Source organism: Stegodyphus dumicola, chromosome 8 (genome assembly GCF_044657685.1).
Source record: "Stegodyphus dumicola isolate Sdum_Otavi_A_Nest chromosome 8, ASM4465768v1".
In the NCBI taxonomy this organism is placed as follows: Eukaryota; Metazoa; Arthropoda; class Arachnida; order Araneae; family Eresidae; genus Stegodyphus; species Stegodyphus dumicola.
The window spans coordinates 190,874,642-190,888,879 of record NC_140775.1 but is presented as its reverse complement, the minus strand read 5'-3'; the positions used below and the strand labels follow the sequence as shown (position 1 = coordinate 190,888,879).

Below are 14,238 nucleotides of genomic sequence, written 5' to 3'. Positions count from 1 at the left end.
GAACTACCAGTGTTCAGCGACTTTACCGCTCGGCATTATCGAACAAACTAAAATTTTAATAGAAGTATCTAGAAGAAATTTTAGTTTATAATTAATTTTTTCCCTTTAATACAGCGGTGCTTCAAAATAACTCTTAATTATTCTCAGGAAAATAAGTTATAGTTCTTACCGCACTTTAAAAAAAAAAGAAAGGGGGAGGGGGAACAACATTCCTCTCTGGATTACAAAATGGAACGGCTAAAAAGTTAATAATTAATTCAGTTTTTCCGCCAATAGATGTCGCTTAAGCGACGTGATTGTTGCAAAAGTGCGTGCTAGATAAATTTGTTTTCAAACCTTGAAAATCATTTGTTTTTCAATGTCAACGAGTCAAATGTATTTTTATTTTTTTTCACGATAACGTTAAGTTCCGCATTCGCTGCCTTGGGTAAAGAGGAACTTTCTTGGGACATGCGATAAATTTTCCTGTGTGGTAAACATTCTAGGAATTGCGTTGCTGATGCGAAATTCATTCGATAAAACTGCAAATGTACCGGAAAAAAGCAGCGCAACAAAGCATGACGTCACCAGACCGCAGACGATAATTTTCAAAAGTTTGAGTAGCACTTTTAAAATTGCTACATAGGCGTTTCTGTCCTCTCCCCGCAATAGACTGAACATCTGCCCATATTCATTACTTTCAGAAAGTGATTGCACGTTACAGAAGTTACTTATATGAACTTCTGTTCAAGCATTTGATAGTTCTTCGCCTTCACTTTTAATTCATTTTATACGTATAAATTTCATGTGTACTTTAATACGATAAAATGAATATCTTCGTAACCTTTTAAAATAATTAATCAGTAATAATTGTTAATGCGCTATTTAGAACGAATTAAACTTGCGTATAATGTTATCATGTTTAAATACTTAATCCAAAATTTAGGATTGTGCATTATGATGGGAATAAAATATAAAAAGTTTTTATACCATTGAATTCTTTATTTAAATTGATGTAAGTAACGTAGGAACGTACTAGTTGAATTGTTTCGTATACTAATTATTAAGTAAAACATTTACTTTAAAAAAAATAACCTTTTCAAAATTTATTTAATTGGGCTGTTATGTAACATGTAGCTTCCTCCATATTAGACATACCTACCTCTTTGTGCGTGTGAAGCAATTTGCATAGTTTAAAAAACTTTTACTTAAATAATAAATAGAAAACAGTTTCAAATTTGTATGCTTAATTTTTCTCTTGAGTAATGAAGTAGCAGTCATAACTGTTATGAATGACTTTTCAAAATTCTTTTATAACGGCAAATAATAATCCGGAAATCCAGAAATAAATGTTACGCAGTTTTCACCTTCGAAATTCTCGACAGTACCTGTTATAAATGTCAAGGCACACTTTCAGATGTTATGATATACGGAAAACTCACACAGTTATGTATGCATTTAGACTAAATTTTAGAAAAAAAATCTTTTGATATACTAAAGGGAGGGGGAAGAGTCTATTCAGCAATGCTATAACGACGCCATTCCCATATCTGAAAGACGCAATTAAGACCTTACGAAGCACCTGCAAAGGTCAGACTTCGGCATTGATCGTTCCTAGTTAGCGAGAAAGACGTTGCGGGAAAAAGAAGAGAAGTGCGAAAGAAAATTCTTTTTAGAGGACAAGGTCAACTATGTGCAACGCTTGCTGTTTACGTCTTGGAAAAGTGCTTCTTCTCTCTTTCGTCTGTGAAGGTTTTCCAGAAAATAAATCAAACAAAAAATATCCCTCCCTCCACGTGTAGAGCTATTGATCTGCGCTCCTGTCGCCAAACGCCTTCGCTGGCGATGGGAACTTGGCGATTATTGCGCTGTCATCTGTATTTTGTAACCCTTTATTCAATTTCTCTAGAGTTACTGAGAATTCAGGGCGTTGGTTCCTAGAGAAGCTCTGCCTAGAAATAGCTGTCTTTTTTTTAACACATTATTTTCGGTGTAGGCTATTTCTGATATAATTATTTAAAGATAACTGAGTTTTACGCTATGGTATATAAGGATCTGCAGTCTATCTAATTAGGATTATTTTAATTGTGCCTTTTATAATCAGTTTTGAATAGAAAATTGTGGAGAAGTGCGACATTTTATTTTTCAATAAAATAAATATAGATTTTTAATAAAAATTCGGTGAGTAAAAATATAATGGAAAATTTATTATTTCAGGTAATAGTTCTATAACAAAAATATGAAAATTACGTATTAAATTTTAAACTAAATATGTTATTAACTAATTAATAAAAATTATAACCAAATTGTTTTGTCGTTTTTATAAGTACTTATTGTTTGGCGTATAAACTGATTGCAGAATTTTATTTATTTATTTTTCATAGAAATGGAACTTTTGCTTTTAAAAAGCTGTTTCATTGCTTCATATTTTGTATTTTTGTATGTTACTTTTTGGTCGTTCGGTTTATTCAGAGTCCATGAAGCTTGAAAGAGAAATTATTTTATTTGGCGACAAAATCATCCAGTTATCGACCTCGAAAGGCGATGCTGACGCCAGAGGTAAAAGCCAGCTTGAAGGTCGGGCTGCTATAAAAGTAGGTCGCCAATACAAGAGAGGAAACAAGTTCAAGGCTACGCTGTCTTTTCTACGCGCTAGGGGGCGCCAGCTATCGAGATCTGTTGGAAGTTAAACCTGGCTCCCCCTTTCTTTGGCGTAATTCGCGTCCGCCAACGCCGCTTGGTTTAAATGGCCATGAAAATTTTACAGCAGGGTTACAATGTGCGTGTATTTATCGCTCATGAGAGAGAGTTTATTGATTTATTCTTTTAAGTGTATCTTAGCAAAAAAAATTATATCAGTTTATCGACTGAATTCGATAGCTTTCCTATATGTAGGCGGTTGCAGTTACAATGCATTTTGGCCGTCTTTGAATTTGTCTTCGGATTTCTACATTAATATTCCACTTTATGGAGTGAAAAATCATAATATAAAAAATTATCGAGAGGTGTGTGTATATGTATATATAAAGTCATAATACAAGGCAGGAAAAGTATCTGTAAGACAAAATAATAATTAACATTTGGCTGTACTTCTTTAGTTTGGTATATCTTCTGCGGATAGCTTTCTGAGAGAAACATTTTTGTATTTATTTATTTTATGGAACACAAATACTAGCGGGAACTGAATTTGCAGTTTTAACTGTCGGCATTCCGTTCTTTAAAAATCTTTATCAGTAGACCTTCACGAATCAACAGAATTCTAAAAATGTATTTTCTTTGGTTTTTCTTTTATAGTTGCTGAAAACGAAAATCATATCACACTTTAATATTAATTTGTCCGTAAAATTCAGTAGAGCACTTTAAAAAAAAGTTATGTCCTGAAATGAAAAGGCCATTAAACAAGGTAAAGATAGTGATGAAAAAGTAATTTGATATTAGTTAGTGAATTAAAAATCAACAGAGTAATTTGTTCCTTAAAAAAAGACTATCAAATTATCCCCAAATAAAAGGAGTTTTTTTTCTTTCTGACATCAAAGCTAATGGCTCAATTTCTTTTAATTTTGAAAATTAACATACACTTTTAAGTAAAAAGCTTTAGTTTAAAATCAGATACCTGTTTTTTATAGCCAAAGTACTTTACTAAAGCTCTGAATAAAGTTGCGCTTGCAGTTTTTATTTCTATAAATTTTTCTGAGATACGTCAATTTATTACGAGTTTTAATATCGACATTATTATAAAGATACAAAATCATTTTGATTAAAAAGGGTAAATCAACCGAGTTCGTTACATAATATCAAAAAATGTATTTCGTTTCCCACCTCTGTCAGCAGCTGAATAATACTTTCTTACAGCTTGCAGAAAAGAAAGAATGAGTGGCGGCATTCTGATAAGAATCCTTGAACGCGTATTTATTGACCACTTCACTTCATTTTTACGTAATAACGATTATGCATTCATCTGGAGGTCGAAAAACACTGCCCGCTTTTTTTGTTGGCGAACTTGGCGACGGGCGCTGTGATAACCCTGCACGTCAACGCTTGGCTCGCTGGTGATTGCCATAACTATGTTCTCTCCGAATCCTCGCGGAAGCAAGTTTGTTACCTGTGAGTCACTTGTTACTTTTCCCCGTGGGCGCGTTTTTACTGTTGGGTGAGCCTAGTCGTAGGGACTCGGGACTTTGAGGAGGATACGTTTTGCTGAAATATGGCCAGTATTTTGAGTCGATTGCTAACAGCTGATAAGCCTTGGTCAGCACCATACATGGTAACTGTACCACCACAGGTACATAGGCCTGTGACTTACCAGAGTTCAGTATCCCAAAGTTCTGCTCCGGTGGTGATGCCGCAACAACATAATGTGGTCAGCGGAAACCCTTTTCCGCCGGTTCAGGTGCCGGCCGGGAGGCGGAAAAAAGCTTCGAGGAAATCCCAGGATACCCGTAAGTGAGAACATATCATTTCAGTTGATCAAAAATTTTTTTTTTTTTATTTATTTATTTTTTTTTTTTTGGGTGGGGCGAATAAATATGTGATGTGAATATTTATCATGGATTGTAATGGATGTATTGGAAATATTATTTTAGTGAGAGAGGTTATATAACACTCCAAATTGGGAAGGTTAGAGGTGATGTGAATGCTCTTTAACCGTAACCGCAATTTGAATATAAACGAAAAAAAAAATCATATTTTTATAAAAATTTTTAATTTCATTATTTTTGTGTTATGAGATGTGTTCCATTGGGTATAGAATAATATACTACAGATCTGATATTTGCTGTTACTGTTATTTTATCGCTCGTTTTTCTGTCGTATGTAAAAAGACCTGAACATTTTTCAGTAGTGCTTTCAATAAAAATGCTGTAATTTAATGTTATAAACGCCTTAATAATTTACTCAGAAGTGGAGATTTTATATTTTTGTATATGAAACTTAAAACTTTAACTTCATTATATATAAAATGGATTTAAAGGTTTTTAAATTGCATTTTGGTACTAGCAAAATATTTTTTTTATTTATGTGTTATTTTAATTTTTTTTTCATTATATATAAAATGGATTTAACGGTTTTTAAATTGAATTTTGGTACTAGTAAAATTATTATTATTATTTTTATTTTTTATTATTATTATTATTTTTATTTTTTTATTATTATTATTATTATTATTATTTTTTTTTTTTTTAAATTTCTACAAATAGCTCACACTCTCCCTATATCTTGTTCAAATTTTCAATCATTAATAAAATACTTTTCATTCATCCACTTATCTTCAGATACATTTTTTAAACTTGTAGTGGATATTTGATGTTAATGCAGTTAATTTACATATTGAAGTCAATTCCTACTTATTTATTCCTGTTTATTGGAACGAAAGATAATAATGTTAATAAAAAATAAAAAGGAACTAAACATTTTCTCTTTGTTGACCTACGTAGGAATTGACTTTAATTATTTTTTTTTTTTAAATATATTACTTGTATTTTGTTTATTTACTTATTCATTCGTTTACTTAAGATTTGTTTTAAAATTGACTAATGTAAATTAAACTTTTTTTTAACTGTCTCTTGATAAATTCCCATTTTACCGTTGCCCGTTGTCGTTACTTAGTTTTTTTTTTTTTTTCTTTTAAAATTGTTGCAGTTGCTTGATTCATAAGTAATTTGAAGATCATTAGTCTTATGACGTAGTTCCGAGAACTAAGCCCCCCCATGTTTTGCGGTTGTTCTTTTTGAAGGTATTTTATTGAAACTTAAGAGCAGAGAAAACCGCGACGTCGGAAAGTTACTCAGATACGATGAATTAAAAAGCAATTCCCTACTTCTGTTAATTTGATCAAATCAAACTCCTCGCGCAAAATTAATTGGAAATGTGCCAGCTGGTGGAAGAAGTCTAAGAAAATTGTAGTGGTGCACTACTCCGTTTGAAGGTTAGCGGTGAAGTAACATTTTCCCATTTTTCGAAAGCGATGAAACGTCATCTTATTTTATTATTCAAGGTTACTTACACGCGACTCAATAATTTCTGTCGACAAAAGCAGGAACTATATTTGGCTTCTTATCGCTTTTTTATTCTAGATCTTAACTTGAAATTATGCATTGAGAGTACATTAATTTTGTAAGATTTAGGAATCAGTTAATATTAAATGTAATAATTAAGCATGCGCGAACCATAATTATGAACAACTGAAAGAGTAAACAGATTTTAGTTAAAAAAAAAAAAAAAAAAAAACTGCACACATTTTTGGTCTTAAATTATTAATTAAAAAATTAAATCGTCATCGGATAATTCAATTTTTGCCCCCAAAGTTTGGAACAAATTTAAAACCGAACCGTAGTACATCACCTTAAGCAGGCAAAAATAAAAATAATAAACCTGTACGAACTGTAGTCCATTTGTTTTCTTGCGTGTATGTGTAGCGGCGTTTTACAACTTAATTGTTTAGCTTTTCGCGTTGATTCGTCTCTTATGACGTCATACGGAAATGAGAAGGGAAAAAAGTAGTGTTGGTGGCCTTGTAATGTCAAGGGAAAGCTTTTATTCTAATAAGATTTGTTTATTAATGCAGCGATTTGTGAAATTACTCACGTCCTACTTTAATTTCAGAAATTTATTTTCGAGATTTTATAAAACTTTGTTACGCAGAGAAAGGAAATTACAGCTTGGATGCTAAATAATATTTTAGTTCTTAATTATATCACAAGAAAGTCTATGTAACTGGTATCTGTAATTTTAAAAATGCTGTTTTTCTGCAATTTTGATATGGTCATATATTAACATATAGAGACCCATCAGCGGCCGAACGGTAATGTCTCTGAACACTGGTAATTCGGTTCGGGGTTCGAATCCCAGCGAACGGGCTGGCTGCATGGGCATTTTCTTGGGTTTTCTCCACGTGTAGCATACATACGAACAAGTTTCCTTAGAAAGTCCTCCAGGAAGACGTCCTTCTTTTAGGTAGCTGGCCCTCATGTGCTTTTCCATAATTAAATAAACCAAACCTATTAAATATGTCGATACTTTATGAAGGAGAAGAGTTTTGCTTTTTAAGGTTCCTATTAATGTATGTAATTGCTTACGGAACTGATTAATATGCTGTATACTCGAAAAAGACCAGATCGACACTGATGTAATCGGGATTTTTTTTTTTTTTATTTTTATTTATTTATTTATTTATTTATTTATTTTTTAATTATTATTATTACAGAGGTGGGGGGAATTACAAATAATTTTGTTTGTTTAAATTTTAAAAATTTAGCGCATTTCTAATTATGAAAGTCTTGGTAAGTAGTATTGATATATATGGGAAAGGTAATTAATTGCTGAAATTATTTTCCATTAAGTGAATTAATAAATACTAAAAATTTGCATCTAATTATTAAAAGCTGGTTCAAAGAATAAAAAAGATAAAAATAAGCGAAAGTAAAAAATCTGACTGAAATAGCACTTTGAAAAACTGTTTAGCAATGCGACTAGAGCATGTCAGCCCGATAAATACTAATATTGATTATTCTTTTCTTTATAGCTGTCCGATTCGGTCGCGTCCCCAAACGAGAAAAGGCAAAGATATTGGCTGCTATGCAGAAGGTGAATGCCAGTTCTCAGGAGAAGGCCTTAGGAGCAGAGCTGGAAGATGAGATGCGTTTATTGGCCACAATTGTCCAGGCGCATGAAGAAACCTGTGACTATACGAAAGACAAGGTCGCCGGACTCGTTGAAAAAGCGAGATCGCAGCCTGTGTACACCCAGTGCCCTCCTCAGTTGGTGAGTATCATTTCTGAAATTTTTTTGAATAACTATTGATTGGAGTATTTTATAGTAATCTATCTATCTTGTTAAATAAAACCGCCCTTCCCAATCAATCCATTGAGTTAGATGATGATCCCGGAAGCTAGTGTGCTGGGTTAGAAATGTAAATCTGAATAAGCAAAACGCTGTGTAGCACTTGACCTCATTTTTTTTTTAATCCACTTAAAAATGGAATTAAAACAGGAAGGATCCAAAAAAAGTAAATGCACCAGTGGAGGTTTTTTAAGCCAAGGCCACCTGAGAACTCTTCAAAAACGCGTCTCTGTAGTCGTCCAATAATTGCTCAAGGCGAAAGTGTATGTGAAAATGGCCATATTGGATTTTATTCCATTTTTGTTTCGTCGTCTCTGCCTCTTTATCAATCACGGAACAACAAGGTCAGATGTAGCGAGACCTTGATTTCGCATAAGCGAAACCAGCACGCAAAATTTTGCATCTCTCATTACTCTATACTTCCTGGTTTATCACAATCTGGCGAGAAATACTCGTGGAAGCAGCGAATGTTCCAGAGAACTTGTCGCCAAATAAGCGAACCCTTTTTCATGAAGGACTTCGGATTTTTTTATCTGTGCTTTTTGATACGAAGTGCCTGCCTTTGTTCAGCAATGTTTTTTGTTGCATTTTTTTTTATATCAAACAACATGAAACTTCTTTTTAATGGGATTTGGAAGGTCTTTGACTAGTAAAGCTGCCCATAAAGCTTTAATGGTGTATATAATATATTTCAAATTGGCTTCTTTTTTCGGGGGGGGGGAGACTTTCGGTTTCAGATTTTGTTATGTGAATACTGTATTAAAAAAAAGCTCGTTCGTGGTAATCCTGAAACTAGGAAAGCAGATCTTGGACGATTTCTAAAGAATACTATGCTTGAGAAACTCGAATATTAATTACTAGGAAAATGCATATTTCTTAAAACAAAGCTAGCTTTTGGAGGGGGCGATTATAGCAGACATTTAATAAAATCAAAAGTTATCCGAAATAAAAGAAAATTGTATTGGATAAGTAATTTCTTAATGGGGAATGGTATAGAAATAATTTATTCTCTTTTATGTGCTTTAAAAAATTCTAAAGAGTAAAGCGTGTCAAAAATTACAAAATATTTAGTGAGATAAAATTTTCTCGTCAAGAGAAGCTACTAGACAATCGTGCAGAGGAATTTTGTAACTTTTTCTCCGAATCTCGGGTGTTTGCAGGAAAAGCTCGCGGAAAAGAGCGAGCGAGGCATTTGACGTCACAGCACGAACAATTTCACCATAACGGCCGCCATGACAGTCTGACAGTCTGACACGCGCCTCCTCCAATAGCTGTTTTCTATTCAAGGCCAAGGTCACAAACAGCGCTCACTTCGTTGGCCCTGATCGTTAGCGCCAATCACCGCCGCTGTCGGTTGCGCGAAGGTTATCCGATAAATGCTAAACAGCGCTTCCTCTTTTTTTTTTTTTTTCCCTGTCTTAACGGTATAGAATCCTCATCTTTTTTTTTCCCCGGATGCATATATTGCAGATATAATTAAGGCACATACAAACATATTATGTAATAGAAATGTCTTATATTAACAGAAATTATTACAAAATTGATATTTTAGTTGGCAGTTTTTTAATTTTTCATTTCTATTAACAGTATTTAAAACTAGATTAGATTTAAATGTGCGCAAATTGTAATTCATACTACAGTATGAAATTAATCAAATATTTTCCCCAGTGTTTAATAGTCATATTTTAAATATAATTTAAAAACAATTCAGTAAATATGTAATTTTTTTATTGTTATGCTGCTTTTTTTTCCTTACATTTTTATGGCTAGGAATCCCCCCCCATAAGTTGTTACTTGATTTATTGTATCTATTTTTTTTATCTTGTTCAATTCTGTTGTGTGTATTAGAAACTTACAATTTATATTTGTTTTTTTAGGCCTGTCCATTGAATCCAATTCCTCATATAATGGAAAATGGTGTTTCACATTACATGGAAGATTTTTCTGAAAGATTTTCACCTGCAATCAGAGGTGTAGTTGAATTTGCCAAAAGAATTCCTGGTTTTGGTTTTCTTTCTCAAGATGATCAGGTCACCTTATTGAAGGTAAGCACATTTTTTTTATTAATGGTATACGAGTCATGAGAAATGTAAAATTTTCTTGTCAATAAAAACAGTATTTTGTATTCCCAAAAGTGAGCAAAAGTTTGATGGAGTCTGTGCTTAGTTAATATTATGTAGAAAATAATAACGTGCAAAAATTTCAGTTTTTTAAGATTGCATACCATCTTCATTGTTTAGAGTTCTGTTAAGTAGGGTTATTTAATAACATAACTGTGAAAGTATCACTGATATTCTAGTGTGCGTACTGGATATAAAGTGTAGTGCTATTTCAGCAAAGAAAAATTTAGACATTTATCACTTTAAATATTCAGTTCTAAAATAGTAAATATTTCCTGCCATCATTTTGCAAAAAAGTAAATGATAAAAGAAATAGGATTTAATGATAGCAATTGGACAGGTGTTCATTTTAGCTAAATACCAGCTAATGTCAATTTGAAAATTAAAATAATTACCGACTTAATGATAGTAATTGGCAGGGTGTTCATTTTAGCTAAATGCTGGCTAATTTTAGTTTAAAAATTAAAATATTTACTTGGAAAACGTGTTTAAATTCCATTAAGTAATTTTTCATAAATTTCTCATTTCAGGCTGGTGTGTTTGAGGTGCTTTTAGTGCGTTTAGCTTGCATGTTTGACTCTCAAGCCAACTCTTTGATCTGTCTAAACGGTCAAGTTCTTCGTCGAGAATCCCTTCATACTGCTAGCAATGCTAGATTTCTTCTGGACTCCATGTTTGATTTTGCTGAGCGGCTCAATACGCTCCATTTATCAGACAGTGAAGTTGGGCTCTTCTGTGCTGTAGTTATAATTGCTGCAGGTAAGTTATCAAAATTTATGATTGAAGTTGTGTTATATAATAATTATTGGTATATTCTGTCTATGCATATAAGAGATTGACTTGGTATTTAATGTATGTTCGTATTCTATTTTTAGATCGCCCTGGACTTAGAAATACAGAATTAGTACTGAAAATCCAAAAGAAAATGATGGATATTTTGCAGAAATCCGTATCATCTAACCACCCTGAGAATCCTAGCATTTTTGGAGACTTGATGAAGAAGATACCTGATCTGCGTACTTTAAATACCCTTCATTCTGAGAAGCTGTTGGCATACAAAATGGAACCGCGTAATCGTGCATCAGCTGCAGTGGGAGCTTTAGACACTCTTACGGATTCTTCTGTAGCCAATGGAAGTGCATATTCTACAATTCCACATGAGATTTGGACCCAGTATTCCTTAGTAACGGAAAATCCACCATGCCTTGCTCCTGAGGAAGACCTCAGAAGTACTTCTCCTGGGCAACACAGTCAACATGGTGGCAGCACAACGGGTAGTGAGTGGAGTACTACTGATTCCAAAGATGAACATGATCTGGTAGGTTCTCCAAGATCTATTGGTAGTGGAATTTGTGCTGAAGATGTGAAGAGTCCAATTAGATCATCAAGTTTTTCAAGTTCTCGAAGCTATCCCCATGAAGAAGCTTGGCCATCAGATGGAAATCAAGCTATTGAATATTCTCATAATTTGCATAAGAGAGCAGTAGAGAATGCGGGCTCTGAACATGGCAGCAGCTCCGGTGATGAAGGCTATTTCATTGATAGTCCTATCAAAGGGCCAGTTTATCCCAAACTTAGAAGAGTGGATTCTCCAACTGATTCAGGAATAGAAAGTGGTAAAGAACATGGTCCAAGTACGACACCAACAATTTCTGTGTGCTCCAGTCCTAGATCCTCAGTGGATGAAAAAGTGAAAGACATTATGGAACATGATCACCAACAGCAGCACAATCAAGAGAAGCATGAAAATATAGAGGATATGCCTGTTTTGAAACGAGCACTTCAGGCCCCACCTCTTGTAAATACCAATATGTTGATGGATGAAGCTTATCGCCATCATAAAAAGTTTCGGGCTGCAAGAAGGGAAGCCGAAAGCCCTTCTAGTCCTGGCCAATTATCTTTAGCCAGTACACACAGTACACTTGTGAGAACATTAGAACAAGCTCCTCGTTATATGAATGATCAACAGTTAAAACGAACTGATTTAATTCATAATATAATCATGAGAAATGAAACTTTGCCAGCACAGCAACAAACCTCTCAGCATCATCAAAACCAACAACAGACTCCATCTCAATCTCATCACATTGAAACACCATCGCTTACTTGTCCCAACATGCAGAATAACTCTTATTCATATAGCAGTGTTCCTAACTCAACTGTGCCACCTGCTTCTCAGAACTATGTTTTGACCAATGCTCAGCAACATAAAAATTTGCTTGTGTGTCCAAATGGCTACTATGTTCCGCATGGAAATAATGTCCAGCAGGCACCTATTTATTCATCATCAAATCCTGTGTCTTGGCCTTTCACACAGCAACAGTCGTCTTCAACAGTGACTATGTCATCTGCATCCCTTGTCCAAGTTCATGCTCAGTTTGAGCAGCCGCACATGCAACGGAACTCTCCTGGCTTACACCAGAACTCACCTAGTTACTGTTCCTCAACCCCAGTAGTTAGCACATCGAGGGCAGGCTCTCCTAGGTTGCTTTACAATCCTCGTTCACCAGCAACTTCATCTTCTCCTCTAGTCATGAATGGCATCGGACTTTGCCCATCAAGTACTCCCTCCTCGATGTGCCAGACCGATTCCAGGCCGGTGCAATCCGAGGCTTCCCACAAACCCTCTGGTGAGTCTCAGCCACTCAATTTGTCCAAAAAGCTATTTTCTCCACCCATGTTAAAGATGGAGTCGTGATCATGTACTGTGAATTTGTAACATCTTTCAAATTGTCATTGATGTGGAATTTGTGGATGTAAAAAATAACATCCCAGTCTACGCACTTCTCCCCCTTCCCCACCTTGTGATCATGCACCTGTTGTGTCTTAACTGGAAACTAAGCAGCATCGTCATTTGCAGATGCATTTGCCATGTTTGAAAAAAAATGTGCCATTCCAGAATTAGAATGCATGCAGGCTGTGTGTCCTTGCACTTTTGCAGAGAGACTAATAAGGCAAAGAACAATGTTGTTGGACTCTCATTTGTAAATATTGTTTGTATCAAAAACTTGACTGTGTATTCATTTTGTACAAAAAAACTGAAGTGACCACTGTCTGTCTTCAGGAGCCGTGTTGTAAATTAAAAGGGGGAAAAAAAAATGGTATATTCCGGTATAAAGATGGTGTTATTGGAGCATTAAGTTAAATATTGTAAATGCTAAGTTTTTTTTAATGAAAAAAAAATAAATATAAAATTTTGTAACATCACATAGGTGATGTATAAAGGGTTTATTCTTTGATTCTGGTAATTCAAAGGGCTAGGAAAGGGGCCATATTGTAGAAAGTTTTGGGTAGCGAAATATTGTGGTTCTCTTCTTGTAAATATGTTTTGTAGCACACATTTCAGTAATTTAATGTTTCCTTTTCTGAATGAGTGGCATATGTGCAGTGGTGTTATTTTATTTTTGGCTCCACAGTATTATTGTTATAATTAAGAAAGTAGCATGTCTGTTATTTCAAGGGATCATGGTTAAACAAATTCTGGAAATACCAAATCTGTAAAGCAGAATGAATGCCCTTACTTTTACAATAGGAGCTACATGTTACATGAAAAGAAATTTTTAATATTTTAAAATAAATCACGGGATGTAAATATTTACGTTTTATGTAAATATTTGTACTGGACTTTATTATTATTTTTGTCTTTGCTCAGCTGCAAGTAATTCAATAGATTTTAATCTGACATAGTGGTCAGAACAAATTATTTGTTGTGTTTTTTAAATTTTATATTCTTTTGAATTGAAATATATATGTATAAAAGATAAAACACCAATTTTAGTGTGAAATGAGCTTTAGAAGCACAAGCATTTAACTGAAATATGTATTTCCAGTAATTTGCTTACCTTTTAAAAAACCCTTCTGTTGTGCTTATTGAAGTCTTTAGCCAAAACATTGAACACTGTTGCATAGACAGTTCTTGTAGTACAATCAAACTCTTAATTTAAGTTCATTTAATTATGCTGATCTCTAAGATCATACATTGGTGTGGCTCTGTGCCTGTTATGTGATCATGTCATTTCATTAAAAAACTTTTCTGAGTGAATTTTGTGTTATGTTTTAATAATAATAATTAAGAGCAGTTCACTTTCAGAACTTCACACTCTTAAAGAGAAAGACAAAAATTCGGTGGTCATATAAGTACATGTACACACATATATATTATATACTTGAATTACTAACTTGAGAGTTTCTAAGACAGATCTTGTGACCTTTTGAAATCTGTATTTTACGTATATTTTCTACAGATAATAAGTATATAAATTAACATATATGTAAACACCAATTGCTTAGAACTAGCTTACAC

General features: G+C 33.8%; 1 protein-coding gene across 6 annotated transcripts in view; it reads left to right on the top strand.

Moving 5' to 3' along the window:
• The window catches only part of Eip75B (Ecdysone-induced protein 75B), a 262,655-nt gene extending 248,678 nt beyond the window's left edge, over positions 1-13,977 (top strand). For 5 of the 6 annotated variants that reach the window (XM_085822844.1, XM_085822843.1, XM_035351362.2 and 2 more), the window contains 4 exons: positions 7,499-7,737; positions 9,693-9,860; positions 10,466-10,694; positions 10,811-13,977. In XM_085822844.1, the coding sequence (XP_085678970.1) occupies positions 7,499-7,737; positions 9,693-9,860; positions 10,466-10,694; positions 10,811-12,633 (2,459 nt within the window). In that variant the 3' untranslated portion in view covers positions 12,634-13,977. Of the gene's footprint in view, positions 1-4,041; positions 4,419-7,498; positions 7,738-9,692; positions 9,861-10,465; positions 10,695-10,810 lie in introns of those variants that run through there. The other variant, XM_035351363.2, reaches the window with a different exon arrangement.
• The last annotated feature ends 261 nt before the right edge of the window (positions 13,978-14,238 follow it).